Source organism: Panthera pardus, unplaced genomic scaffold (genome assembly GCF_024362965.1).
Source record: "Panthera pardus isolate Hobbes unplaced genomic scaffold, ASM2436296v1 HiC_scaffold_12, whole genome shotgun sequence".
Lineage (NCBI taxonomy): Eukaryota > Metazoa > Chordata > Mammalia > Carnivora > Felidae > Panthera > Panthera pardus.
The window spans coordinates 8,347,121-8,363,862 of record NW_026526677.1 but is presented as its reverse complement, the minus strand read 5'-3'; the positions used below and the strand labels follow the sequence as shown (position 1 = coordinate 8,363,862).

The 16,742-nt window shown below is 65.1% G+C and overlaps 1 protein-coding gene across 1 annotated transcript in view; it reads right to left on the bottom strand.

Annotated features, from left to right (window-relative positions):
• Window positions 1-23: 23 nt before the first annotated feature.
• The window catches only part of MACROD1 (mono-ADP ribosylhydrolase 1), a 144,932-nt gene continuing 128,213 nt past the window's right edge, over window positions 24-16,742 (bottom strand). The window contains 7 exon segments of the mRNA XM_053899566.1: window positions 24-167; window positions 458-539; window positions 858-931; window positions 1,151-1,181; window positions 1,315-1,436; window positions 1,835-1,951; window positions 14,433-14,462. Coding sequence (XP_053755541.1) covers window positions 130-167; window positions 458-539; window positions 858-931; window positions 1,151-1,181; window positions 1,315-1,436; window positions 1,835-1,951; window positions 14,433-14,462 — 494 coding nt within the window. The 3' untranslated portion in view covers window positions 24-129.

The following is a 16,742-nucleotide window of genomic DNA, read 5'->3' as shown; positions in this document are numbered from 1 at the left end:
CAGCCAGCACTCAGACAGTAGGAGCTGTGACAAGGGTGGTCTTTATTAGGAGGCTCCTCAGGCACCGGCGGCTGAGGGGAAGAAGGGGGGGGCGGGGTCCCGGGCCCGGCTGCAGGCTTCGGAGACCTCTTAGAGCTGGGAGCGAGGTCCGGTAGGCCCAGGCGAGTCTGTGGGCAGAGCAGAGCAGTTGGAGTGTAGGCTGTGGGCCTCCCCTTGTGGCTTTCCTGCGTGGGGGTGAGCAGGGGCAGGGAGTGGGGGGGGGGGGGGCGGCGAGCCCTGGTGTTAGTGGGCAGGTTAGTGGGCAGCACACGGCAGGCCAGACCCTGCTTACCAGTCCTGGGCAGGGTGGGCGGCAGGTGCCGTCAGGCTGGAAGGCAGAGGACAGTGAGAGCCTGCTCTTGAGGGGGAGGGGCAGGGGCAGGGGTGAGGGCTGACCCAGGTGCCAAGGGGTACGTACCCACAGGGAAGTAGTGGGGAAGCCGTTGCATGTAGATGCTTTCGTCCTTCTCCAGGAACACACAGATGATCAGCCGGTCCACCTGTGCCGGGACCTGCTCAGCCCGGGTGGGGGTGGCCGGCACCCACACCGCGGCTCCCCTGTGTTATCACTGCCCCCACCTCTACAGGTTTTCACCTGCTTTTTTCGTGGGGGGGGGCGGGGCACCGACCCTGAGTTTGGAGCTCAGGTTGCACCCTTCAGGGAAGGGGTTCATGGTGTGCACTCCACCACCCTTGCTGGATGGGCAGGAGAGCAAAGTGGTCTCGAGGGAAGGGGCGGGGACGCAGAGAGGGCTGGTGCGGTCCTGCCACCCCTTCCCCCCCCCCATCTTGTCCCTTCGACTGGGCCCAGGACTCACCTTGTCCTTGTGTTGCTCCAGCCACTCGCGCAGCGCGGCCAACACGATTTCCGCCGCCGCCTCACTGGGGTAGCCTGGGGACCCGGCGGGGCGGGAGTGAGTCTGGGCTCTGGCCCGCCCCCTCCACGCCCCGGGACCCGCCCGACTCCACCTACCCGGCTCCGCCCCGCCCCTTTCACGCCCTCCCAGGCCCCTCCTCGCGTCTGGGCCCACCCACTTCCAGGTCCCGCTCCGCCCCCTTCTAGACCAAGCCCCCCCCCCCCCCCCTCCCCCGCCCGTCGCGCTCCACTCACCAAACACGCCGGTGGAGATGCAGGGAAATGCCTGGGGCGGGGGGAGGGGGGGGAGGTGAGAGGGAATTGGGGACAGTGTCACTCTCCAACCACCGCCTCCGAGGGGCCTTCTTCCTCCCGGTCTAGGCCGCCCCCGTCCCCCTCCCTGCCCCCGCCCCTCTCACCGCGGAGCGGAGCCGATGCTCCAGCAGCAGGTCGAGGCTGCTCAGGTAGCAGCTGCGGAGCTCGGCAGCCTGGCTGGCGCTGGGCTCTCCGTGGGCGATGGGTCCCACCGTGTGGATGACATCTGCGGGAGGCGACGGGGTCAGACTGGCCGGGGTCTCCAAGCGGCCATCGGCTTTCTCCCCCTGCCCGCCTTGGAGAGGACAGGAAACAGGCCCTCTCCCCAAGTTCTGAGAGTCCCCAGGGGAGGACCCTGCCCACGCGGGTGCAGAAGTGTGCCCTCAAATGCGCTCGACAGAGACGGGCAGGCCCGCGCTGGGTCCCCTTCGCACAGCTGCATGGACCCGGCTGAGCCGCGGGGCGGAGCGAAGTCACTGCCTCCTCAGCTCCTCTCACCCCCTCCCGCCACCTGCTTCCCGGTGCGTGCGAGGAGGGGCCGGGTCCCGGCACTTAAGGTTAGGAAGCGACCCCTGAGGAGGCCTCCAGCAATTACACGAGGTGCCCTGTGGGGTCGGGACTCACACTTGGCCGGCAGCCGATAGCCGCCGGTGATCTTGGCCTTGCCGGTCTCACAGTTCTGCAGGGTCCGGCACTCGTCGGTGAGGAGGGGTCCAGCGGCCCGGTGAATGCAGCCGTCCACTGCAGGGCAGAGGGGAGTGAGCCGTGGGGCGCCCCGCGTCACGCCTGAGCCCGTTTTACAGAAGAGAAAGCGGAGGCCCACGCACAGAATCCTCCCAACCCCCTCGGCTGGGCCAGGACTCACCGGGCACCGCGCGCGCCTTCTCCCGCCGCCTCCGGCTGCTCGCTAACGCCCGCCGCCCCTACTTGCTCCGAGGCGCGGAGGCGGGTCGCAGCGGGTCCCGGCGGGAAGCGGCGCGGGGCGGCCGGCAGGGGGCGCGCCCGGCCCGCCCTGCAGGTTCCCGGCCGTGCGGCAGGGGCGCGGGCGGGGCCGGGGCCTCCCCGGGCCGGAGCGGCTGGGGAAGGCGGGGTCCGCGGCGGCGGGAACCGCCACCCTAGCCCGGCCAAAGGGAAGGTCGCCCGGCTTTGGCCCGGAGGCGCCGCGGGCCCCGCGACCGGTGGCCGCCTCGGCCAGAGGAGCCCGCGAGCGCCGACTGGCACCGCGCACCGGATCCCCAGGCGAGGCCCCTCCCGGCCGCGGCAAACTCTGGGACCCACTTTACAGATGATGAAACCGGGGTCACCTAGTTAACAAGTGGCAGCTGCGGTCCGGGCCTCGAGCCTGGGTCTTCCAGCCCCCTCCTCGCCCTCTTTGCGGGGAGGTGGACGGCGGATCCGGGCGCGCGCCCCTGCTCGTTAGCGAGCCGCCTCGTTAGCGCATCCGGCTTAATTGCGGCGGGCCCGGGCTTGTTTATCTGAGCGCGGCTCTGGGACCTCGGGCAGCGACCCTGGGGACGCGGGCCCAGATAAACAACTCGGGCACCGCGGGAGGAGCGTCTCCTCCGCCCCTTCGGCCGGACCTCACCCCGGTGCCACAGCCTCAGTGGCCTCAGTGGCCCCGGTGGGAAAGGCGGGGCTCGGCTGTCGTCCCCTGGGCCAGCGGGGCACACCGGCAAGTCTTTTCCCCTGAGCGGCCACTGCCTCATCTGGACGATAGCGACGGTGACCCCTCTTCAGGGGAGGGGTTTGCATCCTGGCCAGGAGAACGTGACCCACCTCTGGCAGCTCCCTAGCTCGCAGGGCACCCCAGGCCTGTGCCAGGAGCTCCTTGGCACCGGCTGCCGGGGCTCACAAGGCCCAGCAGCAGGAAAGAGGCCTCATTTCTCCATTTTGCAGATGCGCACACCGAGGCCCTTCCTCCCTCATCCCATCCACCCCACCCCCAAAGTCTTGGCAGAGGTCCAGGGACACCAGCTGGACCACCCCCCTCTTTCTTCTCTTTTGTGCCCTGTGGGGCCCAATTAAACCTAATTTTGTGACTTCACTCAGAGCTGGCACCAGGCGATTTCCCAGAGCACCCGGGTGGGGGGGTGGGGGGGAATGGGGCAGAGGAGTCGGGAGCCCTGGGAGGACCTCTCCCGCAAGGAGGGGTAAGGGCAACGGTGGCCCAGGGGAGGGCGGAGCGGGGGACCCAAGGCGGGGCCCCTGAGTTCCCTGTCCAGGCGGCGCTCAGGGGCCGCGCAGCCTGGAGGGTCACACCGCGTCCGCGTGCAGTGTGTCCGTTCTGGGTGAGATGCCAGCTGACCACCCAGCAGTGTGTACGAGAGCAGGGGCTGTGGAGCTGGGCGGCCCGGGGTTCCAGGCCCAGCTCTGACAGTCACAGATATGTGTGGCCTGGAGCCTATCACTTAGCTTCTCTGGACCCCAACTGCCCCACCTGTAAAATGGGCTCCACCTCCTAGGGCTCTTGGAAGGATTAAGCGAGTTAATTTCCGTAAGGTGCTGAAGCCAGGGCCTGGCATGGGTGAAGGTGGCATGGGTGTTGGCTCTCGTTAGGACAGTGGGATAGTATGAGAACGTGCTCCCTGTGGGGACACAGGGGCGGCGGCTGTCCAGGCGGGTGTCAGGGTGTTCGGGGCCTACGGGGGTAAGCACGGGAATGGGTCTGGGCCGGCTCTCCTGGGGGCCTCCCGCCCTGCCCTAACGGTGCCACTTGGCTCCTGGCTGCCTGCCGTCCTCCCTGCAGGCGACCTTGGCCTGCTGCGGAGGCTGTGCCCAAGTGCAGAAACACAGTAAGATCTGTGTTTCGGGGACTTAATGTTTCCTGCAGAGGTGGACAGGCCTGCAGTCAGACCTATGGGGCTGACCTGGGGGCATGACGGGGAGGGGGCACTCGGGGCTGGCAGAAGCCTCGGGCTGGGCCAGGTGACTGCCATGCAAGTGCCTAGGGGATCAGTTTCCCCAGGGCAGAGATGAGGGGCAGGCCCTGGGCCTCACCCCTGCCCCATCCTCTCCCCAACAAGCCAGAGCACCGACGGGGCCCCTCTCACCTGCCCCCTCCCCGTCTACACACCACAGTTGTGCCAGAGGGGACCCTCAGCCTGTGGTCCTCACCCACAGGCCCAGGGGGTCACGCCTTCCCTGCCCCCCCATGTGAACCGCAGTCACCCCCCTTCCCTGCCCCCAGGCTCTGCTTCCTCGGCCCTGTCCTGGCTCTTACGTTGGGCTAAGCTGAACCCTGGAGGCTGCAGGAGGCGGCTTCCTGGGGTCTCATCGGAGGGAGGTGTCCCTCCTCCCGCCCTCCACCTGAGCCTGGGGCTGCCTGGCGGGAGGGTGGTGACCCCAATTCATACCAGTGGACCCTCGATCCCCTCTCTGGGACCTTTGGCCACATGCAAACAAATCTCAAGCCTCCAACTCAACCCCTGTTCCAAGTCAGCAGAAGACCTGGGGTCCCTCCTGGGAAGACTGACCCATGGCGGGGCGGGGAGGTGCTTCCTTCCAGGTCTCTCTGCCAGGTCCGGAACCAAGCCTTCCCCACAAGACTGTCCTAAGGGCTGCTCTGCCTTCTCCCTCAGTCCCTGTGCCCCGCTCGCCCCCCTCCCCCTCTGGCTCCTGAGTTGCAGCCTCTTCTGGAACACCTGCTGGGACCTGAGCCTGAGCAGTGCACACACACCCCTCTTTGCTGGTCCTTACAGCCACCCTAGGAGGTCCCACTATTTCTCCTCCCTTATAGAAGGAGAAATTGAGGCACAGAGAGGATGAGACTTGCCCAGGGTCACACAGCTGGACTGCTCTGCTTCCTCTAGGACCATAAAAGCCTTGTCTCTCTCTCTCTCTTCCCTTCCAAGCCTTCCCTATCACCCTGGCTGGCCCCCTCCCCTTCCCTCCTCATCCAAACTCCAAACTCGAGGTCTGGACTCCCCTCTTCACTGCAGCAGGGCTCCTGTTCCCCCCCCAAAAGAGGGACTTCGGGGACCCTGGTTGCTGAGTGACCTGGGGTCCCTCACCTCGCGTGACTGTTCAGCCACCCCCATGCAGCTGACCACCAGCTACCTCTGTCTGGCAAGGCTGCCCTGGAGACCCTCCCCGCCGTCCACCTGCCTCTCTGACCTCTTCCGTCTCCTGCCTGGGCTCCTCAGATGCTGCCGTCACCTGGGGGCCCTGTCTGTCCTCCGTCTGCCGCAGCCCTGTCCTTCCACCCCGTCCCAGCCTGTTCCCCCAGGTAAGCCCGGCTGGCCCTGCCCTCCTGCCCCCAGTGTGGCCTCCACACGGGCACGGGGTGGGGGCCGGGGGCCTCAGCTCGCACCCAGCCCCTTCCCCGGAGGTCGGGGGTCAGGAGGGCGAGGGTGGAGGGCAGGGGCTGGAGCCAGCAGAGGCGGGCGGCAGTCAGGCTCCTGTGGGGGCCATTTGCCAAGGCGCTTAGGATCTGTTGGCGGCTATTTGGGGTGCTGTAATATTCATGAAGGGAAGATTAGATATTTAAATTTATTCAGCAATAAATGCGTCTCAGTGGGGGAGCATTCCTCATGCTAAACAAACAAGCAAGCAGGGGCTAATTAATTATTTACAGGAACATGAGGATGCCCGGGGCCTGGGGGACAGGGGGGCGGCTGTGTCCCTGCCAGAGGGCAAGAGACCCTGACAGGCCCAGGGCCGGCTCCCCTCCCCCACCCCCTTGCCCCTCCGCTGCCCCGTGGGCCTGGCCTCCTGGGTGCCCCCTCCTGGGATTTCTTGTCCCAGAAATCCTGACTACAAGCCTGCTGGTGGCTTTGGGCAAATCACTTCACCTGTCCGTGCCGTGCCTCAGTTTCCTCATCTCTACAAGGTCCGTAACAGCACCTCCCTCCCCACTTGGCATGAGCCTTCGTTCAGTGAGGGACTGCACCAAGGTGCCCTGCACTTTATCACTCTGTCACCTGTGTCACCTGTTTCAGATGGGGAGACCGAGGCCCGCCCCCCCCCCGGCCTCTGTAGGCGGAAGGCTACTCTGCCTGTCAGGGCCTGAGGGGCCTGAGGGACTGACGCGCTGCAGGGTGGAGGTGGCACCCAGAAAGCCCCGGGCAGGGCGGGCTGGGACTGCAGGGGTGTGGGCTGAGGCCGGAGGGGGCCAGGGGGAGGGCAGGAAGGCACCTGGCCTGGGGCCTGGGGACCACTCCCCACCCGGACATCTGACCCGGCAGGTCCCAGGGCCTGAGGAGAAGCCACCAGTCCGGCGACCCCGGTGCTACGTGCAGCTGCCTCCCAGGTCCCAGCCGCCTGCACAGAGATACCGAATGCCAGGGCTGGTGGGGGCGCATGAGGAAACTGAGTCCCTGAGAGGGCACCAGCTGGGGCAGGGGCAGATGTCCAAGCTGCCGGTTCGCCTGCAAGCCCCGAACCCCGTGGAGGACGAGCTCGGCCGTAAAGCCTGGAAGAAGGACCCACCCCGGGGCCTTGAGCCCCCCGCTCCCTCCGTCCACGCTACACTCATCACCTCTGGTCTCCGGCCTCGTCCCAGGCCCCGCGGAGCCGCCCCGCAGAGCCTGAGAAGCCACAACCCCACGTGGTGTCCTCTTGCCGCCGGAACCACCTTCGGCTTCCGCCCACACCCTCCCGGTCGCTCATTCAATCGACAAACCCAGGGCAGCCACGAGCTCTGTGACCGGTTTGGGCTGGGCCTGTGGGGGGAGGAGGCAGAGCCCACCCTCGCCAGACCCCACCCTCGCGGTGCCAAGGCGGGTGGGCACCCCAGGGAGAAGAGGGATGGACAGCAGCTCCGGTCTGTGATGTGAAATTCATTACGGGGTGAGATCAACTCCTTAAATGGGGATTTGAAAACATTAGGCCCTCATTATGTACACAGCGGCAGCGCCTCATTCATCATGCAAAAATCACTCCCGTTATTGAAAATCCCCATGGCAGCTGCTGGCAGGGGCTGGGCGACATCTTGCCCGCTGGGGGTGGGGTGCGGGCCCCACAGGCCTGCTGGGCCTCCGCTGGCATCCCTGCGGGGGGCCTGAGTCCCCTTGTCCCTCCTACCAGGGAGGGCCTGCGCCGGGGTGGGGAGCACGGTTCGCTCCAGGGACTCGGTGACTCAGTTTCCTCATCTGGAGATATTAATGGCACACCCCATAGCGCTGTGGTGAGGGTCTCGGGATCTCTCAGAGAGAGGCTCTACGCGAGGCCTGGCCTCCGCGGCCGTGGGAGCTCAGTGTAGCTGGCTGACGTCCACACCACCACCACCATCAGCCCATCACCGTCACCATCTGGTGATGGCCGGGAGGCCTGGGGCCCTTTCTTGGGGAGGACTCGTCACTCCCTTGCTCATAAAACCTCCATGGCTCCCATGAGTCCATGAAATAAAATGCCCCACCCCAAGCACGGCTGGGGGTCCCTCCAGCCTCCACCTTAGACTGGCCTCTGGTCTCTCCCACCCACCAACTGGGGGAAGGGCCCTGCGGTGGGGTGGGGGGGAAGGCTCTGTGCAGGGAGGGGACTCCCCCCCCCGGGGGGGGGGTCTGGGACAGGCTCTGGCTGTGCGTGGGGCACGGGAGGGCCCTTGGCTGTTCCCCATCCAACGCTCCCGCCCTGTCTGCTCAGCTCAGGTCAGGGCCTCCCCCCGCACCACAGCCTGTGCCCCGCCACTCCAGCCTGGTACACAGTGGGACCCCAGACAAGTCTGGGCACAGGGTGCTTGGCCCTTGGGGCCCCTGCTTCCTGTGAGGCCGGCCCGGTCCAGGGAGGGCCACGGAGGCCACGCCGTCTGCCCCCTGTGCCCGCCGTGCCTCGGCTGTGGCCCTGGGCAGCTACCGGGCGGAAGTCGAGGCCCCGATGCTCCGCTCCGGGGCCTTGCTAATCCCCCAGCCCAGCTGGGCTCTGAGCAAAGGGGAGCCCGCGAGAGCAGGGAGAGAACGAGGAGGAGAAGGAGGGAGCGAGAGAGGACTAGAAATGGAGAGCAGGTGCATGGAAGAGAGACATGGGGAGTGGGCAAGAGACACTGTGCGGCTGGGAGAGACAGAGACAGAGTCACAGAGAGGGAGAGGCAGAGACAGAGAGACAGAAGACAGAGACAGAGATTCAGAGACAAAGAGACAGAAGACAGAGACACAGAGAGGGAGAGACAGAGGCAGAGACAGAGAGACACAGAGATAAAGAGGAACAGAGATAGAGGCAGAGAGGGAGCGATAGAGACAAACACAGAGAGGCAGAGACAGAGAGGAACAGAGTCAGAGACAAAGGCAGAGACGGACACAGAGGCAGAGACAGAGACTCAGATGCAGAGACAGAGACAAAGACAGAGAGGGAGAGATAGAGAAAGAGGCAGAGATAGAGAGAGGCGGAGGCAGAGAGAGACGGAGGCAGAGATAGAGACAGAGAAGGAGAGACAGAGACAGAAACAGAGGCAGAACTAGAGAGAGGCAGAGGCAGAGAGAGACAGAGATAGAAGGAGGGAAAGTGAGAGACGGAGAGAGGGAGAGAGGAGAGAGGAAAGAGGGTCCCACACCCCTCACCAGGGCCACGGATGTGTGTGGAGAGGAGAAGGCGGGCCCCGGGTGCTGGGTTCAGCTCAAGCCCAGGGGCCACGGCGGTGGGCCAGGGCAGGGGTGCGAACGCGCGCGCACGGGGAGAAGGGGCCCCGGGGCACAGCTGGTCCACAAGCGAGCACCTCACTTTGGCCAGGAGCTGGACAGACAGACACCCTGCGCGTGTCCCTCAGGAGGGCGGTCTGATCGGGAGGCAGCTGGTGCTTAAACAACCACCCGAATGGGAGTCTGATGGCCAGGGGTGACAGAACGCCGGCCCACGAGGGGGGCAGCGTCTACCGGGTCCCAGCAGCCAGGACAGCGCCGGAAGGCGGCAAGCCCTCAGTTCGTGCAGCAGTAGGGGGCGGTGGCTGGGGGGCCTGCCCTGACATCGCGGTAACTAGGCGGGGAAGGTGGTAGTGAGGGGACAGAGGAGCTCGTAGGCACAGGAGCAGCAGGTGCAAAGGCCCTGTGCCCGGAGAGGGCTGTGGCAGAAGCTGCTCCACCCTGGCTTCCTCGGGCAGGGGACGTCTGGGCCCCGGGGGTGCGGGAGACACACACGCTGAGCCGTGGGGAGCAGGGGCTGCGCAGGGCCCAGCGGGCAGGAGGGCAGGACGGCCGCACCCCCAGGGGTAGGAGCTGGCTCCTGCGGTCAGGAGTGCGTGGCTGGGCCGCTGACCTCCAGGAGGGAGGGAGTGTCCTTAGCAGTGAGCGCGTGTGGAGGGGACAGGGCGTGTGGAGGGGACAGGGCGGGAGCCCTGCCTGACCCCAGCCCGCCCCGCCCCGCAGGCCGGCCCTTTGGGGAGCTGGCCAGGCCGGAGCAGAGATGGCGGCCGCGTGAGCAGAGGAGGCCCTGAATTAATCTGTCACTAAAGCTTGGCCATGGCAGGCGCAGTCATGATTTAGATGAATAATTGAAACGCTCCGATACATTTATTATCCCTTTAGTGCAAAAGTGGCAGAGAAAGACGAGGGGTAATTGAAAAAGAACGCACAAATCTCCGCGAGAAAGCCGGCTCCTTATCGCCGAGTAAACATTTCAGTCCTAATAAACAGGAGAGACGCGCGTCAGGGCCCTGTCGATTCCCATCCTGATTTAGGGCCCGCCTCCCTTCTTACCATACAATAGGAGAGTGTTCAGGTTGGAAAAAAATTTTTATCGAGCCAGTAAAAGTCTCTCCAGGAGGGAGGCGGGCCAGCGGGAGTGGGCCTGGCGGGTCTCCGGGTCTCCGGGTCTGGCTGGGAGGCCGGGAGGCTGTCCCAGCCCGTCCAGTCTTTCCCCACTTCAGACCCGGGGCCCTCCACCTGCTGGGCCTCTCTATCCCTCTCTGCCTGTCCAACTCCTACTCATCCTTCAGGGCTTGAGTCAGAGGCCCCCTCTGCCGGGAAGCCTTCTACCCAACTGGGTCTCTCTGAGGGCGGGGCCGAGGCCCGATTCCTGAGTCCCCACCGCCACCCACACTCAGAGCCCTGGGAAGGAATGGGGGTGTGTGTGTGGGGGGGGGGAGTTAGGGGGCTTCCCCAAGACTCACTGTGTTGCCAGAACGAGCCACCTTGGCCTCGGGGCCTGGTGGGGACCCAGCCCCACAATGAACCAGGCCCAAGAGTCCTAGACTCTTTGGGTTAAGTCCTTTTGGCCCCAGCAGCCCCTGGGGCTCTTGCTGAGGGTGGAGGTGTTCACAGACTCCCTTCCCTGCTCCTGAGGGGCTGCGGTCCCCTCCCACCCATAAGCACCCCACATGCGAAAACTGGGCTCACTATACCAAAGCCCTGCCGGCCAAGCCCGGGCCCCCTTTGGAGGGCCTCCTTCTGAGCCAGAGCTGCCCCAGACCCCCCTCCCCCCAATTTATTAGGTGCCTCCCCCCACCCCAGTGCAGGGCTGTTGGACCTGTGTGCCAGCTCAGGGCAGGGCCTAGCATACAGAGGGTGCAACTACCCGCCCCCTACACTGGCTTAGAAACCCCTAGAACACCGTCCCTGAGGAGAGTGCACTCTAGTGGGGAGACAAGCCTTAAGAACAAACAAAATACACGGACGTTAAAAGGGATCAGTGCTGTGGAAAAAGCCACAGAGCAGGGTGAGAGGGTCAGCACAGTGGGCTGGGGCCTCGGCACAATTTAAACACAGTGGCCAAGGCAGGCCTACCGTGACTGATGCCTGCATGGATGGATGGGGGGCAGGTGGATCGGTAGGTGAGGGGTAGATGGATGGGTGAAGGGGGTAGACAGATGGGTGGATGGGGGGCAGGTGGATGGGGGGTAGATGGATAGCTGGATGGGGGAAGGATGGATGAGTGGAGGGGGTAGATGGGTGGGAGGTAAATGGATGAATGGGGAAGGAAGGTGGATGGGTGGAGGGAGTAGATGGGGGGGTAGATGGGGGAGTGGAGGGAGTAGATGGGGGTAGATGGGGGGGGGATGGGGTTAGATGGCCGGGTAGAGGGGATAGATAGATGGATGAATGGAGGGTAGATGGATGGGTGGAGGAGGTGGATGGATGGGAGGGTGGATAGACGGATGGATGGACGGATGGATGGATGGACGGATGGATGGATGGATAGGAGTAAATGGGTGGGTAGAGGGGTAGATGGATGAATGGAGGGTAGATGGATGGGTGGAGGAGGTGGATGGATGGGAGGGTGGATGGACGGATGGATGGATGGATGGATGGATGGATGGACGGATGGATGGATGGACTGACGGATGGATGGATGGACGGATGGATGGACTGACGGATGGATGGATGGACGGATGGATGGATGGACGGATGGATGGATGGACGGATGGATGGATGGATAGGAGTAAATGGGTGGGTAGAGGGGTAGATGGATGAATGGAGGGTAGATGGATGGGTGGAGGAGGTGGATGGATGGGAGGGTGGATGGACGGATGGATGGATGGATGGATGGATGGATGGACGGATGGATGGACGGACGGATGGACGGATGGACGGATGGACGGATGGATAGGAGTAAATGGGTGGGTAGAGGGGTAGATGGATGAATGGAGGGTAGATGGATGGGTAGAGGGAATAGATGGAGAGGTGGGGGGGTAGATGGGTGGGGGCAGGTAAATGGGTGGTCATAGGAACGTAGGGAGTGGGTAGAGGACTGAATCCCTGTGGGGCTGGACTCAGGAGAAGAGGGAGAAACTTCAGCGGACGCCATGGGAAGACAGAGGTGGGTCTGGGCAGAGCCAGGCGGGGGGACCTGGGCTGCCGAGTCCCAGACGACTCGTGCTTGTGGCTCCCACCCAGGCAGTTCCGGGGGGTTAAGGCTGGGTGGGCTGGTGGGCAGTAGAGCTCACAGGTGGCAGACAGGAGGGCCGAAGACATCGCGTCCCCATCCCAGCCCCAGGCAGGCCCCAGGCCCCTCCCAGCCCCAACCTCGCCCCTCCGACGATCCCCTCCCTGCCACCTCCACCTTGTTCCAATCACATTAGCAGAGTGACAGCCCCAGCGAACACTCACGGCGGCTCCATAAATCTCAGCTGGCGTTAAAAGGCTGGACTCGGGGCTCACTTCCTCCCGGGTCCTGGCCCACCCCATCCATCTCTGCGTCAGTCAGGCAGCGCTTGGGGCCTGCTCCAGCCTCCTCTCCCCCACAGTGCTGCAAGAAGGGGAGCTGGAGGACCCCCAATAGGCCTCCCCACTCCATCTAGCCAGAACAGGTGCCCTTTGACCCCCAGAGTGAGGTCAGCAGGCCACCTACCAGCCACTCCCTGCCCTGCCTAAAGCCTCGAAGGCACCCCCCCCACCCCCGCTGCCTTCCTCAGCAAGCCCTCCGCTTAACACATGAGGCTGTCCCTGCCTTTTTATAGTTCATTCATTCATTCAACGACCATTTAATTGAGCACCTACTATATGTGCCAGACCCGGTTCTAGTTGCCGGAGACACAGTGGTGCCCCCCGAGCTTTGTTCTCAGCGGGGAGACAGACGGTAGACAATGACCCTAATATACAAGTGACAAACAGAAGAGCAGGGTGAGGTGAAGGGAGAGGGGGGATACAGGCTGGGGCGGGGACAGACAGCTGCAGTTTCACCTAGGGGTCAGGGTGGGGCTCCCTGACAAGGTGGGGAGCACGGAAACCTTGCGAGAGGTGAAGGGGGCAGCCACAGGCTGGGGAAGAGGGTTCCAGGCGGAGGGCACAGCCTGCACACAGGCCTGAGGCAGGAGCGAGCAGGGAGGCTGGTGCCGAGTGAGGGAGGGCTGGGCAGTGGCAGTGAGCCTGGCAGGTGGCTGGGGGCCCTGGTGGACCTTGACTCTGAGCCAGGTGAGAGCCCTGGCAGAGTTTTGGGCGGGAGAGGGGTGATGGACCTGACTTGGGGTTTAAGAGGCCCACACCTCTTGGTGGTCCTTAGCCTCCCAGAACTGCAGGGCTAAAAATCCAGCGCCCCACGGGGTCGGTGAAGCTCCGGTGTCACCTCCTGCCTCCCCTCCGCCTGGCTGGGCTGCGACGGCTCCAATCTTGATCTCCCCCAATGTCCCATGTTCTCCCTCACTCCGGGCCTCCGCCTGTGCTGTTCCCTCTGCCCAGGACACCCTTCCCGATGCTCCCACCCATTCCTCGGGTCCCAGTGTAGGCCCCACCTCCTTCCAGGAGCCCTGCTCCCCCATCGCACGGACCACCCTGTGCAACGGTGGGTGCCTCCATCTGTATCGTGAGCTCAGGGAGGGCACGGACCAGGCCCCTCTGGTCCAGCACCCGGCTCGGGGCCCAGCCTGCAGTAGGTGCTCGATCACTGGCCGATGAATAAACAGGCGAAGAGGAGGGGTGTCTGAACGGCAGGTGTCAAATCAGCTACGGCCCCCCGAGTTTTCCAAAAGGGACGGGCTTCCGAACAAGGTCCTGGATGGGCCCCCAGCGAAGCCCCTCATTCTGTGAGGCCTCCAGGACAGCTGTGACCTCCACAGGGACAGTGGAGGAGAAGTGGGGGAGGGAGGGAGGGAGGGAGGGAAAATCTGTCTGGCCACAAACAGACCCCCCCCGCCCCCCCATACACACACCCGTCCTGCATCCTGGCCGGTCACCGACAGCTCTTAGCGTTGTTCTTATTTATTCCTGACCTTCGCTGCCCCTTTTATTTTCCCCCCTTTTAAAACCTGGCCCGGGCCCCGCCACTGCTGCCGTAAACACGGCCCCCGGGATTTATCCGACGGCGCATTAACCCCTGCCCCCCAGCTCACCAATCATGCTGCTGCCAGTGTAGACAGCGGGCAGTCCAGCCAGCGGGGACTGAGGGGCTGGGGGCGAGGGGCTGGAGTGGCCTGCCTGGGCAGTGCTGGCCAGGGGAGGCAGGCCTCGGGGGGGCGGGGGGCACAGGGACTGCCCCCACCATGGCACCTGCTGACCTATATAGCCTGTAGCCCTGGAGGCTGGGCCCACCGTGACCTCCTACCTCTGGCCCACCCGGTTCAGCTGGAACCCCTGCTTCCCGGTGGTGAACCACGCGAACACACGAGTCTTTCTGGCGGGGGTGGGGGGGGCTTCGCGGTTGGCAGAGCCCTCCCTGACCCTGTGAGGCCTTGTCCTGGGTGCGAGGTTATAGCGTGGAGCAGAAACGATCATTTTGCCCTCACAGGTGCGGAGGCTGAAGCCTAAGGGCTGGGCTTTTCCCATCACACCTGCAGCCCCCCCCACCTCCGGATTCCGGATCCCAGTCCCTCTCAACCCTCAAGTGTCCCTCCCCCGCCCCTTCCAGGCCAGGAAGCACTTACCACCGCCACCTCCTAGCAGGGAGCTGTTGGCTGCAAGAGAGAGAGAGAGAAAAAAGCCAGTCAGTGGGGGAGTGGCAGGTGGGCCAGCAGCTTGGGGGGGGGGGGGGATGGGAGGCTTGTGGCTGGTCCAGGCCCCCGGGGTCTTCAGACTCTGGGCACAGGGTCTTCTCTGAGGGGGGGCACACAGCACACAGGGGGCGGTGGTGAGGGCCGGGACTTCCTTTCCTGCTGGGGCTCCTAAAGGGCCTGGGGTTTGCAGGGTGGTGGGGTGGGGGGTTCCCCCGAGCCACCAGGGCCCAGCCGCTCACCCTAGAAACAGCCACATGCAGGGTCTGGAGGGACACAAGACCTGTGGCCACACGCATCCTTTTGAATAAAAGGATTCACTGTTTTGACCCAGCATCTCCCGAAGCCCGCCTGTGCCAGGCCTGGTGCAGAGACGTGCCCTGGTCCCTGCCCTTGGAGCTCACAGGCAGCCGGGGCGGGGGAGGGGGGGGGACAACCTGAGACCACTAGAAGATACACTGTGTTGTCGCAGCTGTGCTAAGTACCCGCCCAAGGAACGAGTGTGGTGGTGGCGGGGGCGGGGGGGGGGGGGGGGGGGGGGAGAGGGGGCTGTGAACCAGGGCTGGGCGCCCCTAACAGACGGCAGTGACCGTGTGCCAGGTAAGGGCCCCATCCTGGGGCGGCACAGTGAGGGCACAGAGCACCAGGCCCGGAGCCAAAGCCGGTTCAGCAGATGGGTGACTCGGGCCACCTCGCCCTGTGCCTCAGTTTCCCCCGGGGAAGAACAGACCCATCTCACAGGGCCGGTGTGAAGGTCGAGGGGGACAGAGAGAGCCCTGGACCGGACGCAGACTGGAGGCTGCTGGCGCTGCCCCGCCCATCTCGCTCTGCCCGGCCCGCTGACCCCCTCCGGCCTCCCCACGGGGCTGATGCGAGGACGAAGCGAAGCTGGAAGCCTCTCGGCCGCCGGCACGTCGGGGCCGTGCGGGTCAGTGGCCCTCCCCAGCCGGGGCTCCGGCTCCTGGCCACGCAGCTGCGTCCGTGTTAACTGCTGGTGCTAATCAGGGTAAGTGATGGGCGAGACAGGGCAGGTGCTGCCCAGGTGGGGAGACCAGCTGTGCCTCGGCCCCCGGGGCCCCGCGTGTCCCGGCTCCCAGCTCCTCCACCCCACCTGCCTTCCGGGGGCCCAGGGCAGCCCCTCTGTAGGAGGGGGACACGGAGCAGAGCCCGGAGTGGGGGGCCACTTCCGGGCCGGCCAGGCCGCAGGCCCGGGGTGCCGTGCGGAAGCTGTGGACCCTGCTAAGTGGTGTCGCGAGGCTCTGAGTGGCTGGTCTCCCAGAGCTGACAGCTCTTCGCTTGGGGAATAATTAATTCCACAGCCCGAAAACCCAGGGCTGCGAGTTGCCACGTTACTTGCGAGATTAATACAAGCAGCTAATTAAGATGGAGAGGCGAGGAGAGGCTGGGCGCTCCCAGAGCAGGGCTGGGGGGCTGCGGGGAACGCGTGGGAGGAAGGCGGGCGGAGCAGGCAGGGAGGCAGCTGGGAGCCGGAGCTGGAGCCTCGGAGGGGCCGGGCGGGACCCCCAGGCAGCCGTGGGCAGGCCACCGAAGGGCTGGGCTCCCCAAGGCTCTGGACGGGGCTGCTGCCCCAGGAAAGCATCTTCCAATGAGCCGTGGAGGACTGCCTGCCTGCCTGCCTGCCTGCCTGCCAGGCACAGACCCGTGGCTCTGCACAAACGGTCCCACTTACTATCATAACAAATGGGAGGTGAGGGTTGCTCCCACTTTACGGAGGAGGAACCCGAGGCCGGGAGGGGGGGGGGCGGGGGTTGGGTTGCCCAGTGGCAGCGGCAGGATCAGAACTGGGTCTGACTCTGTAGTGAAGCCACCAAGCAGGCTGGCCTCAGGGCAGCCTGGCCCAGGCCTGGCCCCCCGAGGATCTCCCCTTGGCTAGGGCTGGGGCTCGCCTCTTCCGGCACAGAGGCCCCTCCGGCGCAGTCGGGACCCACCTCCCCCACCCCAAGGCGCAGGCAGAGAGGAGGGCCTGGGTGTGCGGACGGCCCTGCCCTGGAGCCAACAGGCGAGGCCTGGGCATCTCGGGTCGGTCCAGGGCAGTCCCGGCAGCTGTCGGGAGCTGCCCTCCACGGGCCTCCCCCACCTCCCCCCATCACCTCTCTCTCTTAATTAACACCGGCCACAAACGAGCTGGCTCCCGCTCGCAGAGGGCTCGGTGCCCAATGGGTTGGCAGTAAGCCTCGAAGGGGCGGGAGGGGAAGGGGCGCCGACCTGCCGTTCTGCCGACCT